The following is a 21,906-nucleotide window of genomic DNA, read 5'->3' as shown; positions in this document are numbered from 1 at the left end:
TGGAATTTTTTCCCCTAAAAATTTGGGTTGGATCCTAAAATTGGGATTTTTATGTCAGAATTGTGAGATTTGGCCGCAAAAATGGAGAAATTTACCCCAAAAATAAGCAATATTCCCAAAAAAATGGGATTTTTTTCCCTAAAAATCAGGCTTGGACCCTAAAAATGGGATTTTTCCTCAGAAAATTGGGGTTGGCTGCTAAAAATGGGGATTTTTCCCCCCAAAATGGGGAAATTTGCCCTAAAAATGAGGAATTTTCTCCCCCCAAATGGGATTCTTTTTCCCAAAAACTGAAGTTTGGACCCTAAAAACGGAATTTTTCCCTGAAAATGAGGGATGAAAGTTTAATGAAAATGAAAGTTTAGATCTAAAAATGGGGACTTTTTTTCCTCAGGAAATTGGGGTTGGCTGCTAAAAATGGGGCTTTCCCCTCAGAATTGTGGCATTTTTCCCACAAAATGACATTTTACACCCTAAAACCAGGATTTTTTTCCCTCAAACCAAACACTGGGAGTTAAAAACGAGGGATTTTCCCATAAATCCCAAAATTTCAGGCCTCAAAATGGAATTTTTTTCCCTAAAAATTTGGGTTGGGTCCTAAAATTGGGATTTTTGTGTCAGAATTGTGGGATTTGGCCGCAAAAATGGAGAAATTTACCCCAAAAATGAGCAATTTTCCCCAAAAAATAGGATTTTTTTCCCTAAAAATCAGGGTTGGATGCTAAAAACGGGATTTTTCCTCAGAAAATTGGGGTTGGCTGCTAAAAATGGGGCTTTCCCCTCAGAATTGTGGCATTTTTCCCACAAAATGACATTTTACACCCTAAAACCAGGATTTTTTCCCCTCAAACCAAACACTGGGCCCTAAAAACGAGGGATTTTCCCACAAACACCAAAGTTTAGGGCCTCAAAATAGAATTTTTTCCCCTAAAAATTTGGGTTGGATCCTAAAATTGGGATTTTTATGTCAGAATTGTGAGATTTGGCCGCAAAAATGGAGAAATTTACCCCAAAAATAAGCAATATTCCCCCAAAAATGGGATTTTTTTCCCTAAAAATCAGGCTTGGACCCTAAAAACGGGATTTTTCCTCACAAAATTGGGGTTGGCTGCTAAAAATGGGGCTTTCCCCTCAGAATTGTGGCATTTTTCCCACAAAATGACATTTTACACCCTAAAACCAGGATTTTTTCCCCTCAAACCAAACACTGGGCCCTAAAAACGAGGGATTTTCCCACAAATCCCAAAGTTTAGGGCCTCAAAATGGAATTTTTTCCCCTAAAAATTTGGGTTGGGTCCTAAAATTGGGATTTTTATGTCAGAATTGTGAGATTTGGCCGCAAAAATGGAGAAATTTACCCCAAAAATAAGCAATATTCCCAAAAAAATGGGGTTTTTTTCCTAAAAATCAGGCTTGGACCCTAAAAATGGGATTTTTCCTCACAAAATTGGGGTTGGCTGCTAAAAATGGGGATTTTTCCCCCCAAAATGGGGAAATTTGCCCTAAAAATGAGGAATTTTCTCCCCCCAAATGGGATTCTTTTTCCCAAAAACTGAAGTTTGGACCCTAAAAACAGAATTTTTCCCTGAAAATGAGGGATGAAAGTTTAATGAAAATGAAAGTTTAGATCTAAAAATGGGGACTTTTTTTCCTCAGGAAATTGGGGTTGGCTGCTAAAAATGCGGCTTTCCCCTCAGAATTGTGGCATTTTTCCCACAAAATGACATTTTACACCCTAAAACCAGGATTTTTTCCCCTCAAACCAAACACTGGGCCCTAAAAACGAGGGATTTTCCCACAAACACCAAAGTTTAGGGCCTCAAAATGGAATTTTTTCCCCTAAAAATTTGGGTTGGATCCTAAAATTGGGATTTTTATGTCAGAATTGTGAGATTTGGCCGCAAAAATGGAGAAATTTACCCCAAAAATAAGCAATATTCCCAAAAAAATGGGGTTTTTTTCCTAAAAATCAGGCTTGGACCCTAAAAATGGGATTTTTCCTCAGAAAATTGGGGTTGGCTGCTAAAAATGGGGATTTTTTCCCCCCAAAATGGGGAAATTTGCCCTAAAAATGAGGAATTTTCTCCCCCCAAATGGGATTCTTTTTCCCAAAAACTGAAGTTTGGACCCTAAAAACGGAATTTTTCCCTGAAAATGAGGGATGAAAGTTTAATGAAAATGAAAGTTTAGATCTAAAAATGGGGACTTTTTTTCCTCAGGGAATTGGGGTTGGCTGCTAAAAATGGGGCTTTCCCCTCAGAATTGTGGCATTTTTCCCACAAAATGACATTTTACACCCTAAAACCAGGATTTTTTTCCCTCAAACCAAACACTGGGCCCTAAAAACGAGGGATTTTCCCACAAATCCCAAAGTTTAGGGCCTCAAAATGGAATTTTTTCCCCTAAAAATTTGGGTTGGATCCTAAAATTGGGATTTTTGTGTCAGAATTGTGGGATTTGGCCGCAAAAATGGAGAAATTTACCCCAAAAATGAGCAATTTTCCCCAAAAAATAGGATTTTTTTCCCTAAAAATCAGGGTTGGATGCTAAAAACGGGATTTTTCCTCAGAAAATTGGGGTTGGCTGCTAAAAATGGGGCTTTCCCCTCAGAATTGTGGCATTTTTCCCACAAAATGACATTTTACACCCTAAAACCAGGATTTTTTTCCCTCAAACCAAACACTGGGCCCTAAAAACGAGGGATTTTCCCACAAATCCCAAAGTTTAGGGCCTCAAAATGGAATTTTTTCCCCTAAAAATTTGGGTTGGGTCCTAAAATTGGGATTTTTGCCTCAGAATTGTGGGATTTGGCCGCAAAAATGGAGAAATTTACCCCAAAAATGAGCAATTTTCCCAAAAAAATAGGGTTTTTTTCCCTAAAAATCAGGGTTGGATGCTAAAAACGGGATTTTTCCTCACAAAATTGGGGTTGGCTGCTAAAAATGGGGCTTTCCCCTCAGAATTGTGGCATTTTTCCCACAAAATGACATTTTCGAGCTTAAAACCAGGATTTTTTTCCCTCAAACCAAACACTGGGCCCTAAAAACGAGGGATTTTCCCACAAATCCCAAAGTTTAGGGCCTCAAAATGGATTTTTTTCCCCTAAAAACTTGGGTTGGGTCCTAAAATTGGGATTTTTGCCTCAGAGTTGTGGGATTCAGCCCCAAAACCAGAAAAATTTGCCCTAAAAATGAGCAATATTCCCAAAAAAATGGGATTTTTTTCCCTAAAAATCAGGCTTGGGTGCTAAAAACGGGATTTTTCCTCAGAAAATTGGGGTTGGCTGCTAAAAATGGGGCTTTCCCCTCAGAATTGTGGCATTTTTCCCACAAAATGACATTTTACACCCTAAACCCAGGATTTTTTCCCCTCAAACCAAACACTGGGCCCTAAAAACGAGGGATTTTCCCACAAACCCCAAAGTTTAGGTGCTAAACCTGGCATTTTGCCCACAGAAAAGCCCGGGAAGGATCCAAATCCAAGCGAAATCCCTCCTCACCTGCTCCCTGTCGGCGTCCATGGACACGGAGAGCAGCAGGTTGGCGGGAACGGCGGCCGAGCGGACGCTGCCGCCCTGTTCCGGCGGAATTCCCAAATGCTGGGCCACGTCCCGAGCCGTGGCCGCCGTGGCCGTGGCCGTGAGGCCCAGGAAGCACCGGACGCCCAGGCGCTGCCGGAGAACCTGGAATGGCGCGGGAAAAGCGGGATTGGAAGGCTTTTCCCGAGGGTTTTTTCCCGCCTTTTTTCCTGAGGGTTTTCCTGCTTTTTTCCCAAGGGTTTTCCTGCCTTTTTTCCCGAGGGTTTTCCCGCCTTTTTCCCAAGGGTTTTCCCGCTTTTCCCCAAGGGTTTTCCCACCTTTTTCCCGAGGGTTTTCCCGCTTTTTTCCTGAGAGTTTTCCTGCTTTTTTCCCAAGGGTTTTCCCACCTTTTCCCCAAGGGTTTTCCCGCTTTTTCCAAGGGTTTTTTCCCGCCTTTTTCCTGAGGGTTTTCCCACCTTTTTCCCAAGGGTTTTCCCGCTTTTTCCCAAGGGTTTTCCTGCTTTTTTCCCAAGAGTTTTTTCCCGCCTTTTTCCCAAGGGTTTTCCCACTTTTCCCCAAGGGTTTTCCTGCTTTTTCCCAAGGGTTTTTTCCCGCTTTTTCCAAGGGTTTTTTCCCGCCTTTTTCCTGAGGGTTTTCCCACCTTTTTCCCAAGGGTTTTCCCGCCTTTTTCCTGAGGGTTTTCCCGCCTTTTTCCCAAGGGTTTTCCCGCCTTTTTTCCCGAGGGTTTTCCCGCATTTTTCCTGAGGGTTTTCCCGCCTTTTTCCCAAGGGTTTTTTCCCGCCTTTTCCCAAGGGTTTTCCCGCTTTTTCCCAAGGGTTTTCCCGCCTTTTTCCCAAGGGTTTTCCCGCCTTTTCCCAAGGGTTTTCCCGCTTTTTTCCTGAGGGTTTTCCCGCCTTTTTCCCAAGGGTTTTCCCACCTTTTCCCAAGGGTTTTCCCGCCTTTTTCCCAAGGGTTTTTTCCCGCCTTTTTCCCAAGGGTTTTCCCGCCTTTTCCCCAAGGGTTTTCCCGCTTTTTCCCAAGGGTTTTTTCCCGCCTTTTTCCTGAGGGTTTTCCCGCTTTTTCCCAAGGGTTTTTTCCCGCCTTTTCCCAAGGGTTTTCCCGCTTTTTCCCAAGGGTTTTTTCCCGCCTTTTCCCAAGGGTTTTCCCACTTTTTCCCAAGGGTTTTCCCGCCTTTTTCCCAAGGGTTTTCCCGCTTTTTCCCAAGGGTTTTTTCCCGCCTTTTTCCCAAGGGTTTTCCCACCTTTTTCCCGAGGGTTTTCCCGCTTTTTTCCTGAGAGTTTTCCTGCTTTTTTCCCAAGGGTTTTCCCACCTTTTCCCCAAGGGTTTTCCCGCTTTTTCCAAGGGTTTTTTCCCGCCTTTTTCCTGAGGGTTTTCCCACCTTTTTCCCGAGGGTTTTCCTGCTTTTTCCCAAGGGTTTTCCTGCTTTTTTCCCAAGAGTTTTTTCCCGCCTTTTTCCCAAGGGTTTTCCCACTTTTTCCCAAGGGTTTTCCCGCTTTTTCCCAAGGGTTTTTTCCCGCTTTTTCCAAGGGTTTTTTCCCGCCTTTTTCCTGAGGGTTTTCCCACCTTTTTCCCAAGGGTTTTCCCACCTTTTTCCCAAGGGTTTTCCCGCCTTTTTCCTGAGAGTTTTCCCGCCTTTTTCCCAAGGGTTTTCCTGCTTTTTTCCCAAGAGTTTTTTCCCGCCTTTTTCCCCAAGGGTTTTTCCGCTTTTTCCCAAGGGTTTTTTCCCGCCTTTTTCCCAAGGGTTTTCCCGCCTTTTTCCAAGGCTTTCCCCGCTTTTTCCCAAGGGTTTTCCTGCTTTTTCCTGAGGCTTTTCCCGCCTTTTTCCGAAGGGTTTTCCCGCCTTTTTCCAAGGCTTTCCCTGCCTTTTTCCCAAGGGTTTTCCCGCCTTTTTCCCAAGGCTTTTTCCGCCTTTTTTCTGAGGGTTTTCCCGCTTTTTTCCGAGACTTTTCCCGCCTTTTTCCTGAGGGTTTTCCCGCCTTTTTCCCAAGGCTTTTCCCGCTTTTTCCCAGGCTTTTCCCGCTGCGGCACCTTGCAGACGCGCAGGTAGGCGGGCCGGAAGTTGTGGGACCACTGGGAGATGCAATGAGCCTCATCCAGGCAGGCGAAAGCCACGGGAGGGAGGCGATCCCGGAAAACCAGGGAGGAGGATCCCGACGCCACCAGAGCCTCCGGAGAGAGCAGCAGGATCTGGGCCTGGCCATTCCTGACCTGCTGGAAAAAGCGGGAGAATCCAAGATCTCTTCTTTGTGCCGTTGGAAAGGAGGGGAAATTGGGAATTGTCGTCACCTTTTCCATGGCTGCTTCCCGCTGGGATTGGGAAAGGTTGGAATGGATGCAGACGGCCTTGAGGCAGGGGGGGAGGCCGGAAACCTGGGATTGGGAATATTCCAGGGGTCGTTTTTTTGTTTTCTGGGATAACCCAGCAGAATCTGAGGTGGGAAAAGCGGGAATTGCGGGAATACCTGATCATCCATGAGGGAAACGAGCGGGGAAATCACCAGGGAGATGCTCCCGGAGTTTTTGTGGTAGAGAAAAGCGGGAAGTTGGTAGCACAGGGATTTGCCCATCCCTGTGGGTAACACCACCAGCGTGGATAATCCTGGGAAAACACCAAAAAAACCCCGGGAATTTCGGGAAGTTGGGCCCAGGAGGAGGTGGGAATGGAGGCGGGAAAAGAAGGGGAAATCCAACCGGAAAGGATCCGCATGATGGCCTCGGCCTGGCCCGGCCGGAAGGAATCGTAGCCCAAATTCCTCAGAGCTTCCAGGACTTCTTCCGGAGGATCTGGGGGGGAATTCAGGAGGTGGGAATGGGGGGTTTTCCATGCTTTTTTCCCATGGTTTTTTTCCCATGGTTTTTCCAGGGATTTTGCTCCGTGCTTCACCTGGGATTGTCCCATCGGGGGCTGGGCTGTAAAGGGGATCCACGGCGGCTGGAGGAGGGGAGGGGGAGAATTCCGGCCGCAGGAAATCCAGGGAATTTGGGCTGAGCTGGGGATTATCGCCACAGGCGCCGCTGGCTGCAGGGAAAAGAGGAAAAGTTGGGATTTTAGAAGAAGATTCCGCATTTTTAAGGTCAAAATCCTCATTTTTAGGGAAAAAAATCCCAGTTTTAAGCCCTAGAATTCAATTTCTTGGGAGAAATCCCACATTTTCTGAGGGAAAATGCACATTTTTGGCATCCACCCTCAGTTTTTAGGGTAAAAAATCCCAGTTTTAGGACCTAAACTTCCATTTTTGGGGAAAATTCCACATTTTTAGGGCCCAAATCCTCCTTTTTAGGGAAAAAAATCCCACTTTTAAGCCCTAAAAGTGCATTTTTTGGGACAAATCCCACATTTCCTGAGGGAAAATGCACATTTTTAGGGCACAAAACCTCATTTTTAGGGGAAAAAAAATCCCATTTTTAAGTCCTGAAAGTGCATTTTTTGGTACTAATCCCACATTTCCTGAGGGGAAAATCCACATTTTTAGGACCTACCCTCAGTTTTTAGGGTAAAAAAATCCCAGTTTTGGGATCTAAACCTCAATTTTTGGGGAAAATTCCACATTTTGAGGGCCAAAAACCTCATTTTTAGGGGAAAAAAAATCCCAATCTTAAGCCCTAAAAGTGCATTTTCTGGGAGAAATCCCACATTTTCTGAGGGAAAATCCACATTTTTAGCATCCACCCTCAGTTTTAATGGTAAAAAAAATCCCAGTTTTGGGATCTAAACTTCCATTTTTGGGGAAAATTCCGCATTTTTAGAGCCAAAATCCTCATTTTTAGGGAAAAAAAAATCCCAATTTTAAGCCCTAAAAGTGCGTCTTTTGGGAGAAATCCCACATTTTCTGAGGGAAAACCCCCATTTTTAGCACCCACCCTCAGTTTTTAGGGAAAATAAATCCCAGTTTTATGACCTAAACTTCCATTTTTGGGGAAAATTCCTCATTTTTAGGGCCCAAATCCTCATTTTTAGGGAAAAAAATCCCAATTTTAGGCCCTAAAGTTGCATTTTTTGGGGCGAATCCCACATTTCCTGAGGGAAAACCCCCATTTTTAGCACCCACCCTCAGTTTTTAGGGAAAAAAAATTCCAGTTTTAGGACCTAAACTTCCATTTTTGGGGAAAATTCCACATTTTTAGGGCCCAAATCCTCCTTTTTAGGGAAAAAAATCCCACTTTTAAGCCCTAAAAGTGCATTTTTTGCGACAAATCCCACATTTCCTGAGGGAAAATCCGCATTTTTAGGGCCCAAAACCTCATTTTTAGGGAAAAAAATCCCATTTTTAAGTCCTGAAAGTGCATTTTTTGGTACTAATCCCACATTTCCTGAGGGGAAAATCCACGTTTTTAGGACCTACCCTCAGTTTTTAGGGAAAAAAAATCCCAGTTTTAGGACCTAAACCTCCATTTTTGGGGAAAATTCCTCATTTTTAGGGCCCAAATCCTCATTTTTAGGGAAAAAAATCCCAATTTTAGGCCCTAAAGTTGCATTTTTTGGGGAGAATCCCACATTTTCCTGAGGGGAAAATCCACATTTTTAGGATCTACCCTCAGTTTTTAGGGAAAAAAATCCCAGTTTTGGGGTCTAAACTTCAATTTTTGGGGAAAATTCCGCATTTTTAGGGCCAAAATCCTCATTTCTAGGGAAAAAAAAAAATCCCATTTTTAAGCCCTAAAAGTGCATTTTTTGGGACAAATCCCACATTTTCTGAGGGAAACCCCCCATTTTTAACATCCACCCACAATTTTTAGGGAAAAAAAATCCAGTTTTAGGATCTAAACTTTCATTTTTTGGGAAAACTCCTCCTTTTTAGGGCAAAATTCCACATTTTTAGGGCTCAATGTCCATTTTTAGGGAAAAAATCCCATTTTTAAGGTGGAAAATGTCCATTTTTCAGGACAAATCCCACAATTCTGAGGGAAACCCCCCATTTTTAGAGGGAAAAAATCTTATTTTTAGCATCTAAACTTCCATTTTTTGGGACAAATTCCTCATATTTATGGCCAAAATCCTCATTTATATGGAAAAAAATCCCACTTTTAAGCCCTAAAAGTGCGTTTTTTGGGACAAGTTCCGCATTTTCTGAGGGAAAACCCCCATTTTTAGCATCCACCCTCAGTTTTTAGGGAAAACCCCCCCAGTTTTCGCATCTAAACTTCCATTTTGGGGAAAACCCCTCATTTTTAGGGCCCAAATTCTCATTTTTAGGGGAAAAAAATCCCAGTTTTAGGCTCTAAAATTTCAATTTTAGGGACAAATTCCACAGTTCTGAGGCAAAATCCACGTTTTTAGGATCCAACTTCAATTTTTAGGGAACAAAATCCCAGTTTTAAGATCTAAACTTTCATTTTTGGGGGAAAATCCCTCATTTTTAGGGCCAAAATCTGGTTTTTGGCTCCAATGCCCATTTTTAGGGGAAAAATCCCATTTCTAGGGCACAAATACCCGATTTTCAGCCCCAAATCCCACATTTTACATCCCAAATCCTGAATTTTAGGACCCATCCCCTTTTTAGGATAAACCCTCACATTTCTGAGGGAAAAAAAATCACATTTTTAAGTCCAAAATTCTCATTTTTAGTGCCAAATCCCACATTTTTCGACCCCAAATCCTGGTTTTTACGATTCAATCCCCTTTTTAGGATAAACCCTCCCAGTTTTAGGGAAAAAACCATGCACTTTTAAGTCTAAAATCCTCATTTTTAATGCCCAAATCCTCTATTTTTAGATCCCAAATCCTGATTTTTAGGATCCACTTCCTTTTTAGGATCAACCCTCACATTTTCAAGGAAAAACAATCCCATTTTTTTAGCCCCAAATCCCAATTTTTAAGGCAAAAATTCCAATTTTTAAGCCCAAATTCCCAATTTTTGAGGCCAAAATCCCAATTTTTGAGGCCAGACCCCCCTCGTTTCCCACCCTTTCCCTAAGAAAAGGCACCAATTCCATAATTCCAGCTCTCACCGGGAATCTCCGGGATAAAAACGCTGTTGGTCCTTCGGGCCACTTCTTCCAGAGTGGGAAGCGGCTCCTCCTCCTCCTCCTCCTCAGGAATTTCCTCTGGGAACGATCCCGATTCTTTCCCTTCGGGCACAAAACGGGCGATTCTCTCAAAAAATCCACGGAAAAGAACCCACCTCACCCTCTTCCCGCTGTTTCATCCTAAAAATTCCCCTCAAATCCCGAATTCCCGGCCCGACCTCGGCATTCCGACGCCCAGTGCCCTTTCCCGCCACACCGGAAGCAAACATCGGCTCCGCCTCCGAACTGCCCCGACTTTTTCCTCCATTTCTGCTTCCAAACCTGGGGAAAAAAAAAATTCCACGCTGCAAAATTCCATCGGGGAGAGCCTGGAGATTCCCAAGAAACCAATTTGGGAAGGTTTTACCTGTTTCCGAAGGAATTTTCCCCTCAGGAATCCGCGGGAATACGTTTTTCTCTTGAGGTTGAGCCGGACGAAATTCCCGCCGCTCCGGGGAGTGGCTCTGAGGGAGAAGAGGGATAAAGGGCAGCGGGAATCTGGGAAAAGCTGGAAAAAGCTGGGAAAAGCTGGGAATAGCCAGGCAAAGCTGGGAAAAGCCGGGAATTACCGGCCTCTGCGTGTGGATTTGGGTTTTTCCTCCTTTTTCTCCTCTTCCAGGATTTTTTCCAAGCGATCCGCCGCCTTCCCAGCTTCCTTTCGGGATTCCAGCTGCTCTTCCTCATCCTCATTTTCCTCCTGGATCGACCTCACCCCAAAAATTCCCGGATCTGAGCCTTGGGGACCCCTCTGGAGCTTGGCCGGAGCCTCCGCGGCGCCTCCGCCTTGCCGGGGCCTTTTCCTCACGGAATTTCCTATGGATGCGGCGTGGATTTCCCCCTTTTCCCTCACGGATCCTGCTGGGAATTCCCGGTTTTCAGGAGATTCCTGGCACCTCTGGAGCCAGCCAGGATCCAGCGATCTCAAAGTTTGGGCCACGCTCTGCTTCAGCCGCTGGAATTTGTCGGGAACGGGAGGAAAACCGGGATTCATTCCCGCCGGCAGCGTGAGGGGGCCCAATCCCGAGAATTCTCCGGATTTTCCGGCATCTCCGGATTTTTCACATTCTCCCTCATTCCGTGGAGGTTCCGGGGATGAAGCTTCGGCTCCGTGCTCTGGGTTTTTCTGGGATTGGGGAATTTTTGGGATTCTCCTGGGATTTGGGGTCCTCCGAGGGGTCAGGGGAGGCTCCTGGAGGGAAGGGAGGGGTCACATCCCGCTTTTTCCCCCCCTGGAATTCCAAATCCCAAATTAAACAGGGCCTGGATTTTGGGGGTCCCAGATTTTGGGGTCTCTGATTTTGGGATTCTCCAATTTTGGGGTCCTTAATTTGGGGATTTTCAATTTTGGGGTCTCTACTTTGGAGGGATCCCTGATTTTGGGAATCTCTGATTTTGGAGTTTGTAAATTTGGGGGTCCCTGGGTTTTGGGGTCTCTGATTTTGGGGTCCTTAATTTTGGGGGTCTCTATTTTGGGGGTCTCTCATTTTGGGGTCCCAGATTTTGGGATTCTCCAATTTTTGGGGTCTCCAATCTTTGGGAATCTCTGATTTTAGGATCCCTAATTTTGGGGGTCTCTTAATTTTGGGGATTCTTGAATTTTTGGGGTCTCTGATTTTGGGGTTTTTTTATTTCAGGGTCCCTGATTTTGGGAGACTCTTGGGGTCCTCAACTTTTGGGATCCCTGATTTGGGGCTCTCCAATTTTGGGGTCTCTGATTTTGGGGTCTCTCTGACTTTGTGGGTCCCTGGTTTTTGGGGTGTCCAATTTTTGGGATTCTTCAACTTTTCGGGTCTCTGATTTTTGAGGGTTTTTATTTTGGGGTCTCTGATTCTGGGGTCCCAAAGTTTGGGATTCTCCAACTTTTGGGGTCTCTGATTTTTGGGAATCTCTGATTTTGGGGGTCCTTTATTTTGGGGTTTTTGATTTTGGGGTCTCTAAATTTGGGGGTCTTCAATTTTTGGGGTCTCTGATCTTGGGAATCTCAAAGTTTGGGGTCTCCTATTTTTGCAGTCCCTAATTTTAGGATTCTCTGATTTTGGGATCCCTGATTTTTGGGGTGTCTGATTTTGGGAGGGTCTCCAAATTTTGGGCTCTCTGATTTTTTGGGTCTCTGATTTTGGGGTCTCTGATTTTTGGGGGCTTCCAATTTTTGGGGTCCCTGATTTGAGGGGTCTCAGATTTTGGCATCTCCAATTTATGGGGTCCCTGATTTTGGGGTTCTCCAGTTTTGGGGTCCTTAATTTTGGGGTTTTTGATTTTGGATTCTCTGATTTTTTGGGGTCTCAAATTTTGGGCTCCCCGATTTTTGGGATCCCTGGTTTTTGGGATCTCCAATTTTGGGGTCCTTAGTTTTGGGGCCTCTGATTTTGGGGCTCTCTGATTTTGGGGTCTCCAACTTTTGAGGTCCATAATTTTGGGGGTCTCCAATTTTGGGGTCTCTCATTTTTGGGTCCCTGATTTGGGGTCCCAACTTTTGGGATTCTCCAAATTTTGGGGTCTCCAATTTTTGGGAATCTCCCATTTTGGGGTTTTTGATTTTGGGGTCTCGGGTTTGAGGTGTCTCCAGTTTTTGGGATCCCCAACTTTTGGGATCCCTGACTTGGGGCTCTCCAATTTTGGGGTTTCTGATTTTAGGGGGGTTCCTGATTTTGGGCTCTCTCTCATTTTGGGATCCTAATTTTGGGGGTCCCTGATTTTGGGGATTCTTCAACTTTTCGGGTCTCTGATTTTTGAGGTCTCTGATTTCTGGGATCTTTGATTTTGGGGTCTTTGATTTTGGGGTCTCTGATTTTTGGGGGTTTTTATTTTGGGGTCTCCCTGATTTTAAGATTCTCCAATGTTGGGGTCCTTAATTTCGGGGTGTCCGATTTTGGGGTCTCCAGTTTTTGGGGTCCCTGATTTTGAGGGTCTTAGATTTTGGGATCCTAAATTTTGGGGTCTCTGATTCTGGGGTTTACAATTTTTGGGGTCCATAATTTTGGGGGGTCTCCAAATTTGGGGTCTCTCATTTTGGGGCCCCAAATTTTGGGATTCTCCAACTTCTGCGGTTTTGGGAATCTCCAATTTGGGGTCCTTAATTTTGGGATTTTCAGTTTTGGGGTCTCTGCTTTTGAGGGATCCCGATTTTAGGAATCTCTAATTTTGGGGTCTCCAATTTGGGGGGTTTTGATTTTTGGGGTCTCTGATTTTGGGGTTCCCAATTTTTGGGGTCCCCAATTTTTGGGGTCTCTGATTTTAGGGGGGGGTCCCCTGATTTTGGGGTCTCTCTGACTTCGGGGGTCTCTGATTTTGGGGTCCCAACTTTTGGGATTCTCCAACTTTCGGGGTCTCTGATTTTGGAGATTTCCGATTTTGGGATCCCTAATTTTGGGGTTCCTGATTTTTGGGATGCCTAATTTTGGGATTCTCCCTCAGGAACAACCCAAATTTTGGGATGAAGAATCCCCCAAACATCCCCAGGAAAATCCCCTTCCCCTTTTCCCCCCATTCCTGACCTTCCCAGCCATTCCCAGTTTGGCTTTGAGCTTCATCCCATAAAACTCTGCCGAAATTCCCGGCCTGGCGCTCCCGCTCCGGCTTTTCCCGGGAATTTTGGGCGCCCGGTTCAAGTGGGAACCCCAAAATCCTGAATCTTCCACCTGCAACGACACCAAAATCCCGAAAAATCCCCCAAATCGCCTCAATCCCATCCCAAAATCCCAAAAAATGGGCAGAAAAACTGAGCTCAGATTCCTCCCAGAGATGGAAAACCGATGGAATACGATCATTCCACGGGAAATTTTGGGATGAAAACACCCCCAAATCCCATTTCCCACCCCAAATCCTTTTTGTTTGGATTTTCTAAGCCACAAAGATTCCTTTTCCAGCACCAATTTTCCCAAAATTCCGAACAAATCCCAAAAAAACCCACGTGGGGTGAACCTGGCTCTGTCCACAGTGCAAAAATTCAGGGGAAAATCCCCAAAATTTTGGATCAAGGACAAATTTTGGGAGACCCCCAAAGTCAAAGGGAGTTTTCCAGTACCTGTTCCACATTTGGGATTTCCTGGGATCCCGTTTTTCCCGAGGAATCCGATGCTTTTCCCTGCTGCTTCAGCATCCGGTACTCCTTGTAGAGCTCTGTGGGAGAAAATCCGAGGAAAAATTGGGAATTTTTTTGGGGAAAAAAAATTGATGTTTCAAGCCCAGGAAACTCCAAAATCCCCGAATTCCCAAAAACTCACTCCGGGTTTCCTCTGGAGCTTCCTCGATGTCGGCCTGTGAGGGAAACACATCCCAAGAAACGGTGAATTCTGGGAATTATCCCGATTTTTTGCTGTGGTGGGATGGCAGAGGGGAGGGATTTGGGTTTTTTGGGGAGGATTTTAGGGTTTTTTTGGGATTTGAGCTTTTTCCAGAAGGAAAATTAGGGTTGGAGCAACCTCATGGAAACGCCTTGTGGAAAACCCTAGGGCAAAGTTTTTTTTATGGAAAAACTCATGGAAAAACCCCCCTGAGCCTCCCTAAAACCCCTCCAGGGAACCCCAGGAGGTTCCCCTCGACCTGACCCCGCTTAAAACCCCAAAAATCCCCTCAGGCACCCCCAAAATGGCCCCAAACATTCCAGGGACACCCCAAAACCCCCAGGACCCCGCTAAACCAAACCCCACGATTCCAGCGATCCCCTAAACCACCCCAAAGAACCCCCAATACCCCAAAACCACCCCAGGGATCCCCAAACCACGGCCCCACAAATTCCAGGGATTCCCCTCAGGGACCCCGCTCCACAAATTCCCCCCGTGGCCCCTCAGGAGGACCTGGCTGGGCTTCCGCCGCCGTTCCCGCAGGAATTCCGCTTCCCAGCGCTTCAGCAGCACCTTCAGCTCCTGCTGCCGCTCCATGGCCTCAGGATTGGGATCGGGATCAGGATTGGGATTGGGATTGGGATTGGGATCAGGACCGGGATCAGGATCGGGATCGGGATCGGGATCGGGACCCGAGGGAGGCGCGGGGTGAACCCCGGACCTGCCTCAGAGCGAACTTCCCGCTCTCGCCGCGCTCCAGCCAATGGGAATGCAGGGACTGGTGATTGACGGCAAAACGAGCCAATGGGAAGGCGAGAAGTGCAAAGCACCCCGCTTACCCCGCGCTTGAACCAATGACAAGTTGGAGAGATAATGACAGACAGCACTAAGAACCAATTAAAATTGGAGGATCCGCCCCTAGGGTGTGTCTCTCTCGCTGATTGGTTGGCTTAATGCGCAGACACGGAAGTGAAGTTTCCGTACGGGCTGGGTACAAGCAGGGGCTGCGGGCGGGCGGTGAGTGGGGGGTGCCATGTTGGGGGGGGGAATGGTGGGGCCGATTTTGGGGGTTCCTGAGGAGATTTTGGGATGATTTAGGAATCCCTGGCGGAATTTGGGAATCGCTGGGGAGGTCTGGGATCCCTGAGGGAATTTGGGGGGTCGCTGGGTGGGGGTAGGCGCTGTTTTGGGGGTGCTCTGGGACATCCTTTGAGGGGAGCTGCACTCGGGGTCCCCTCACAACGCCCCCTTTGCCTCCCCCCTCCTCCGTCGTCTTCCCTTTCCGGCGGGATATCCCTGGATTCGGGGCTTCCCTGGAATTCTCCCACAGCCCCCGCTCCTCCTGTGTGTCCCCCAATTTCACCTGTGCCCCTCCTCATTCCCACAGCCCCCTCGGAATCCATGGATTCCCTGCTTTTCCTGTGCGCCCGCCGCATCGTCGCCCACCGCCCTCTTCCCGCCCTTCCTGCCGATCTCTATCCCGTCCTTTTCCAAGCTGCATTCCTGGATGGGAGACCCCTGGTCCTGCGGGATTTGGTGACCGCTTGGCCCTTCCCGGTGCTCAACTTCCAGCGGCTCGTGGGGCGCCGGGAGCTGCTCCGGGATCATCCCTGCAAGCTCTGCGTCCAGGCCGTCATCCTGGCCGTGGTGGCGCAGCTCCGGCGGGATCTGGAGGAGCCGGGACGCGATTCCAGGTGGGTTTGGGAATTCCGGGATGGGCACAACCTCGATTACTCCTCCATCCACGTGAGTTTTCCTGCTGGTTCATTCCCGTTTTTCCCCCCTAGACGGTTCCGGCTCCGCGTGCTGGACATGACCGGACTCCCGGATGCCGCCTCCGGCCGCGCTCCCGACGGGATGAGCGTCTGGTCCGGCACCGTGGCCTTGGCCAAGGCCTGCGTGGAGGTGTCCAAGCACCAGCGGGAATTCCAGAGGCGCGGATCCAAGCGGCACAAAGGCCGTTCCGGCGCCGCCACGGCCGCGGCCGCTCCGCAGCCCCCGGGCGTGGACGTCCACGCCGACCTGTTCGTCAACGGAACATCCTACGGGATCCTCCGGGACGCGCTCCAGACCGGAGCCGCCGGCCCGCTGCGCCTCAAGTGCCGGGAATTCCAAGCCGAGGAGCTCTCGGCATCCGGAATCGTGACTTTGTTGGAATCCTTGGATCCTTCCTGCGTGCGGAGGGTGGATCTGCGCTTCAACAATCTGGGATTGACCGGGCTCTCGGTGATCCTGCCGCACCTCTCCCGCTTCCCGGAGCTGCGGAGCCTCAAGCTCCAGTACAGCAACGTCGACGTGCGGCGCCCGACGCCGGAATCGGCCATCGGAATCCGGTGCCTGGCCGGGCAGCTGGGAATGCTGCCCAGCCTCCGGGAGCTCAACCTGGGATCCTCCCGGCTCTCCGGGAACCTGCGCCAGATCCTCTGGTGAGTTCCCAACGGAGCGGGATCCTCGCCGGGCCCTTCCCGCGCTCCGGGGGCATTCCCAAGGGTTGGGGTTGGTGATCTCGGGGGTCTTTTCCTGCCTGAGTGATCCCGTGATTGCAGGACTTCATTATCCCAATATTTCCATGATTCCAGGATTTCATTATCCCAATAGTTTATGCCTCAGCGACGCCGTTATTCTGTAATTTCATGATCCCAGAATTCCAGGATTCTCAAAGGCTGAACTTGATGATCTTGGAGATCTTTTCCAATCTTAGTAACCCCATGATTCCAGGATTTCATTATCCCAATATTCCCATGATCTCGTTATCCCAATAGTTCATGACTCAGTGATTCCATTGTCCCATAATTCCATGATCCCATAATTCTGTGATTCCAGGATTCCCAGAGGTTGCCCTTGATGGTCTTGGAGGCCTTTCCCAACCTCAGTGATGCCATCATTCCATGACCACATGATTCCATAATTCCAGAACTCCAAACCCCATGATTTTGATTCCTCATGGCTCCATGATCCCATAATTCCATGATTCCCAAAGGTCAAACTTGATGCTCTTGGAGCTCTTTCCCAACCTCAATCATTCCAGAATTCCACAATTCTATGGAGGGAATCACAGCTCCCAGCCCGCTCCATCATCCCATGACTCCGTAACTCTGTGATCCCACGATTCCATGATCCCAGAACTCCATGACCTCATAATTCCAAAATCCCCTGATTTTCAGAGGTCAAACTTGATGCTCTTGGAGATCTTTCCCAACCTCAGCCGTTCCATAATTCCATCATTCCATGGCCCCATAATCCCATGATCCCGTAATTCCAGAACTCCACGATCCCATGATTTTGATTCCACAATTCTGTGCCTCCATGATCCCAGAATTCCACGATTCTCAAACCTTGAACTTGATGCTCTTGGAGCTCTTTCCCCACCTCAGAGATCCCAGAATTCCACAATTCCATGGCTTCACGATCCTCAGCCATCAAACTTGATGCTCTTGGAGCTCTTCCCACTCTCAGCCATTCCAGAATTCCACCATTCCCCAGTTCCATGGATGCAATCACAGCTCTCCTTCCCCGCGCTTCCCCCACCAATCCGGGACCCATCCCGACATTTCCTGATCCCACGGAGCCTCTGCTCCGGCGGCGGCTCCGGAACGTCCCCGCGGGCCTCACCTCTCCCTTTTCCCTCCCGCCAGCGACCTCCAGGCTCCGTTGGAAAGCTTGGAATTGGCCTTCTGCTCCCTCCTTCCCGCCGACCTCGCCTTCCTCTCCCAAAGCTTCCACGCTCCGGCCCTCAAAAGGTTGGATCTGAGCGGCCACGACTTCTCCCAAAGCCTCCTGGAGCCGCTCCGGCTGCTCCTGGAGGAAACCTCGGCCTCGCTGCTGCACCTGGATCTCATGGAATGCCGCATGGCCGACTCCCACCTGGACGCGCTGCTGCCGACGCTCCGGCGCTGCTCCCGCCTGCGCTTCCTGGGACTCTACGGCAATTCCCTGTCCACGGCCGCGCTCAAGGATCTGCTCCAGAAAACCCTGGAGCTGCCGGATCTGCGCCTGGTCGTGTATCCCTTCCCTGTGGATTGCTACAAGCCGGAGGCGCCCTCGGAATCCGGGTGGAATTACGAGGAGCCCATGGACGGCGAACGTTTGGCGGCGGCGAGCGCCGAGATTTCCCAGCTGCTGGCGAATTCCGGGAGAACCGACCTCGTCTGGACTTACAATCCCTACGGACACGGAGCCATGGACTACTTCTCCTTGTGACTCGGGAAAGGCTTGGAGGCGGGAAAAGCTCGGAGCCTCCAGCCCGGAAAAGCGCCGCCTCCTTCTTCCCAAACTCTGGGGCGTTTCCCGCCTCATCCCGGTGCTTTTCCACCTCATTTTGGTCTTTTTCCACCTCGTTTTGATCTTTTTCCACTTCATCTCAATGTTTTCCGCTTTATTCCAGTATTTTTCCACCCCATCCTTTCATTTCTCCGCCCCATCCTGGTGTTTTTCCCCTCATCCCGGTGTTTTCCCCCTCATCCCAGTATTTTTTTCCCTTCATTTCGGTGCTTTTTCACTTCATTTCGGGATTTTTCCAGCTCATCCCACTCTTTTCTCCCCCATCCCAAGATTTTTCCCTCATTTTCTTGCTTTTCCACCCCATTTTGAGCTTTTCCCATCCCATCCCGATATTTTTCCTGCCTCATCCCAGTATTTTCCTGCCCCATCCCGATGTTTTTCCGCCTCAGTTTGATCTTTTTCCGCCTCATTTTCCACCTCATCCCGATGTTTCCCCTCTTTTTTCTGTAGTTTTTTACCCCATCCCGATATTTTCCCCTCATCCCAGTATTTTCCTCCTCATCCCAGTGTCTTCCCACCCAATCCCAGCATTTTTTCCCTCATCCCACTCTTTTCCCACAACTTTTATTGCTGCTCCATCCCTGGTTGTATCCGGAGGGATCCGGTGCCACTGGAAAGCCCCAGAATTCCCCTAATTCCCACCGGATATTAATGAATCATTAATTAACAAACCAGCATCGAAAGAATTCCCTCCAAATCCCAAATCCCCGAATCCTTTATCCCAAATCCCGGCACCGCAGTGAGGAATCGGCACAGCGGCTTCCACTCTTTATTTTGGGGAAGGGAAATTCTATGGAAAAACATGGGAACGTTGGGAGGGAGGGGGAGGGGGGGGGTCTCTGATTCCGTGGGAATGATGGGAATGGCTTGGGAATCTCAGTGCTGTGGGAAATTCCAGCTCCTCCTCCTCCCATTCCCCGCGGGATAAGGAATCCCTTTAGGAAGCGGCGGGCGCAGCTTCCAATTCCTGCCCGCATCCCGACTTTTCCGCCCGCAGAATTCCCAACAATTCCCCGGAGAGCCGATACCTCCTCCCTTCCCACAGGAAATGGGTCGGCGGTCGCTCGGAGCCTTCTCCAAACTGGAATCCCAAACTCCACTCGGAAGCCAGAGCCGAGCGTACCAATCCCACGCCGCCGGCTTGGTCCGGAGCCGGGTGGTAGAGCCGCCCGTTTTCTGGGAATACCGTCAGCATTCCCGGCTGGAAAGGCACCGCCAGGCGGGCGCCGCCTCCGCAGTAGGACAGGAGGTGATTCCCGTCGGATCCGGGCAGGATTTGGGTGAAAACCACGGGAAGATCTTCGCAGCGCAGGAAATTCCGCTCCCGGCCGCAGCGGGAAAGGAACGGGAATTCCGCCTCGTAGCGCCCGCTCCGGTTGCGCTCCAGGTGCTTGAAGAAGAAGGAGAGGAATCCCACATCTGTTGGGATGAAAGGGATTGATGGGATTCATGGATCGGCTTCCGGCACCGAGGGATTCGTGGATGAATTCCGGGAAATTAAAAGGAAGTGGGGGGGGGGGGTCGTTAAGGGGATTCCGTTTGGGAAAGGGGATGAGGGAAGGGAATGAGCTCCGGAGGAATCGGGGATGGCAAATGCTTTCCCAGATGAATTTCTGGATTAAAAGTGGGTTTCTTAATGAATTAATTAGGGATTTTTTTAATTAGGGAACGATTAATTCATGAGGGATTAAGATGCAAATTAGGGGCTCCCCCCCTTCCTGCCTTTCCCGCCCCTTGCCAAGGCTCAGCCCCGCCTAATTAAGGATTAAATCCCAATTAAGGTTCAAATCTCGATTAGGGATCGGAGCCCAATTAATGACTGGATCCCAATTAACGAGGGGATCCTAATTAAGGAGGGCCCAGGGGTACCTTTGAAGCAGGTGATGAAGTTCTTGACTTTGGTGTCATCCAGGAAAAGCTGTGGAAAAGCGGGAAAAAGCCTCAAAACGTTCGAGTTTTCCCAGAGAGATCCCAGGATTTGTCTGGGATCCGTTTGGGATCTGGCCTGCGTCCATCCAGGTTTTTTTTGGGCAGTTTGGGATCTGTCCTGGAGCGATTCCATGGATCCGTGGGGGATCTCTTTGTGGGATCTGTCCTGAGCCCATTGAAAGCTTTTTTGGGATCCCTCTGGAATCTGACTGGGATTTGTCTGGGATCTGTCCAGGATCCATCCAGGATACGTTTGGAGTCTGCCCGGAATCTTTCCGGGATTCATCTGGGATCTGTCCATGATCCTACTGGGATCCATCTGCCATCTCTCCACGATCCTCCTGGGATTCATCCTGGATCCACCCGCACTCTCCCTGGGATTTGCTCAGGATGCAGGCAGGGAATCTCACCGGGATCTGCTGCTCCTTCCCCTCCCCACCTCCCCAAGGACCCTCCAGTCCCCTATAGATCCCCCACAGACCCCGCGCCCCCCCTATAGATCCCCTATAGACCCCCCCCCCCCTCACCTGCCCCTGGTGATCCAAGTAATAAAAATACTCGCGGCTTCCCGGCCCCGGCCGCTGCCCCTGCTGGTACCGGAGCGCCGGGAGGGCGCAGAGCCGCAGCACCGCCCCCACCCGCATCGCGACAGCGCCCGGCGAGCCCCGGACAGCGCCGGGCCACCGCTCCTGTCGCGACAGGCGACAGAGGGCGCGGAGCGGGCGGCGCGACCCGGAAGTGGCGGCCTGGGGGGGATCGGAATGCGAGGGCACCCGCGGGTGGTGCGGCGCTGAAAAGGCTCCGGGTGGAAGCAGAAGCGGAGGGGCCGGGGGTGCCCGGCTGTTAGAGGTACCGAGGGGGCCCTATGGATCTCCAGACCCCTATAGAAACCCCCTCAGGCATCCCTATAGGGCCCCAGACCCCTCCAGACCCTCAGCGACCCTATAAATACCCCCTATAAACCCCCCAGGCTCTGGGTGCCCTCATAGACCCCCCCCCGCTCCCCCATAGATGCCCTCCCTCCGCCATGTTCCCGTATAGACCCTCAGGGCCCTCAGCCACCGGGGTGAGGCAAAACCCGTCGGAATGAGGTGGAAAAGCACCGAAATGAGGCGGAAAAATATCGGGATGAGGAGAAAAACGCCGGGATGAAGTGGAGAAACAGCAAAATAAGGTGGAAAATCACCTGGAATGAAGAGGGAAAACACCGGGATGAGGGGTGGGGTGGAAAAACACCGGGAGGAGGGGGAAAAATTGCTAAATGAAGTGGAAAACCAACAAAATGAGGCGGAGAAACAGCGGGAAGGGGTGGAAAAATATCAAAATTGGGGTGGAAAAGCAGCGGGATGAGGGAAAACCCACTGGGATGGGGTGAAAAACGCTGGGATGAGGGAAAACCCACTGAAATGAGGTGGGAAAACACCAAATGAGGCCCAAAATACCAAAATCAGTTGGAAAAGCACCGGGATGAGGGGGAAAATGCCAGATTGAGGTGGGAAAACACCGGGATGAGGTAAAAAAATACAAAAATGAGGTGGAAAAGCAGCAGGATGAGGGGAAAAATAGCAGGAGAAGGCCCAAACCACCAAAATGAGGTGGAAAACCACCAGGATGAGGGGAAAAATACCAAAAAGAGGTGAAAAACCAATGGAATAAGGCCCAAAAATACCAAAATGAGGTAGAGAAGTACTAAGAGAAGGCAAAAAATTGCAAAATGAGGCGGAAAAGCATCAAAATGAGATGGAAAAGCACCGGGATGAGGGGGAAAATGCCAGGTTGAGGTGGGAAAACACCGGGATGAGGTAAGAAAATACAAAAATGAGGTGGAAAAGCAGCAGGATGAGGGGGAAAATAGCAGGAGAAGGCCCA

General features: G+C 49.1%; 3 protein-coding genes across 3 annotated transcripts in view; 1 reads left to right on the top strand and 2 right to left on the bottom strand.

Moving 5' to 3' along the window:
• RECQL4 (RecQ like helicase 4) overlaps positions 1-14,424 on the bottom strand; it is a gene marked incomplete at its 5' end in the record, with an annotated part of 31,685 nt that extends 17,261 nt beyond the window's left edge. Inside the window, 12 exon segments of the mRNA XM_082289834.1 lie at positions 3,500-3,682; positions 5,567-5,746; positions 5,825-5,908; positions 6,001-6,137; positions 6,230-6,322; positions 6,423-6,557; positions 9,488-9,632; positions 9,912-10,008; positions 10,114-10,496; positions 13,569-13,663; positions 13,768-13,801; positions 14,341-14,424. Of these exon segments, the coding sequence (XP_082145960.1) occupies positions 3,500-3,682; positions 5,567-5,746; positions 5,825-5,908; positions 6,001-6,137; positions 6,230-6,322; positions 6,423-6,557; positions 9,488-9,632; positions 9,912-10,008; positions 10,114-10,496; positions 13,569-13,663; positions 13,768-13,801; positions 14,341-14,424 (1,650 nt within the window).
• A 248-nt stretch (positions 14,425-14,672) lies between these two features.
• LRRC14 (leucine rich repeat containing 14) lies at positions 14,673-18,725 on the top strand. The gene is made up of 4 exons (XM_082298507.1): positions 14,673-14,750; positions 15,215-15,521; positions 15,615-16,253; positions 17,463-18,725. Exons 2-4 carry the CDS (start codon positions 15,229-15,231, stop codon positions 18,025-18,027), a joined length of 1,497 nt encoding a protein of 498 aa, XP_082154633.1. The 5' UTR covers positions 14,673-14,750; positions 15,215-15,228; the 3' UTR covers positions 18,028-18,725.
• A 138-nt stretch (positions 18,726-18,863) lies between these two features.
• Positions 18,864-20,783, bottom strand: LOC309583093 (UPF0598 protein C8orf82). The gene is made up of 3 exons (XM_082298619.1): positions 20,565-20,783; positions 19,978-20,026; positions 18,864-19,527 (listed from the first exon to the last, which is right to left on the bottom strand). Exons 1-3 carry the CDS (start codon positions 20,679-20,681, stop codon positions 19,046-19,048), a joined length of 648 nt encoding a protein of 215 aa, XP_082154745.1. The 5' UTR covers positions 20,682-20,783; the 3' UTR covers positions 18,864-19,045.
• Positions 20,784-21,906: the final 1,123 nt, after the last annotated feature.

This window comes from Coloeus monedula, assembly GCF_965178545.1.
Source record: "Coloeus monedula genome assembly, chromosome: 1".
NCBI classification, from domain to species: domain Eukaryota; kingdom Metazoa; phylum Chordata; class Aves; order Passeriformes; family Corvidae; genus Coloeus; species Coloeus monedula.
Note: the sequence above shows the minus strand (reverse complement) of the source record. Positions and strands in the feature narration are given on the sequence as shown.

Coding starts and splice junctions, on each gene's coding strand:
- LRRC14 (XM_082298507.1), top strand. CDS start 15,229: ATGGATTCCCTGCTTTTCCTGTGCGCCCGCCGCATCGTCGCCCACCGC. Junction 15,522..15,614: donor GAGCCGGGACGCGATTCCAG/GTGGGTTTGGGA, acceptor TTTCCCCCCTAG/ACGGTTCCGGCTCCGCGTGC. Junction 16,254..17,462: donor AACCTGCGCCAGATCCTCTG/GTGAGTTCCCAA, acceptor CCCTCCCGCCAG/CGACCTCCAGGCTCCGTTGG.
- LOC309583093 (XM_082298619.1), bottom strand. CDS start 20,681: ATGCGGGTGGGGGCGGTGCTGCGGCTCTGCGCCCTCCCGGCGCTCCGG. Junction 20,027..20,564: donor ACTTGGATCACCAGGGGCAG/GTGAGGGGGGGG, acceptor GCTTTTCCACAG/CTTTTCCTGGATGACACCAA. Junction 19,528..19,977: donor CTTCATCACCTGCTTCAAAG/GTACCCCTGGGC, acceptor TCATCCCAACAG/ATGTGGGATTCCTCTCCTTC.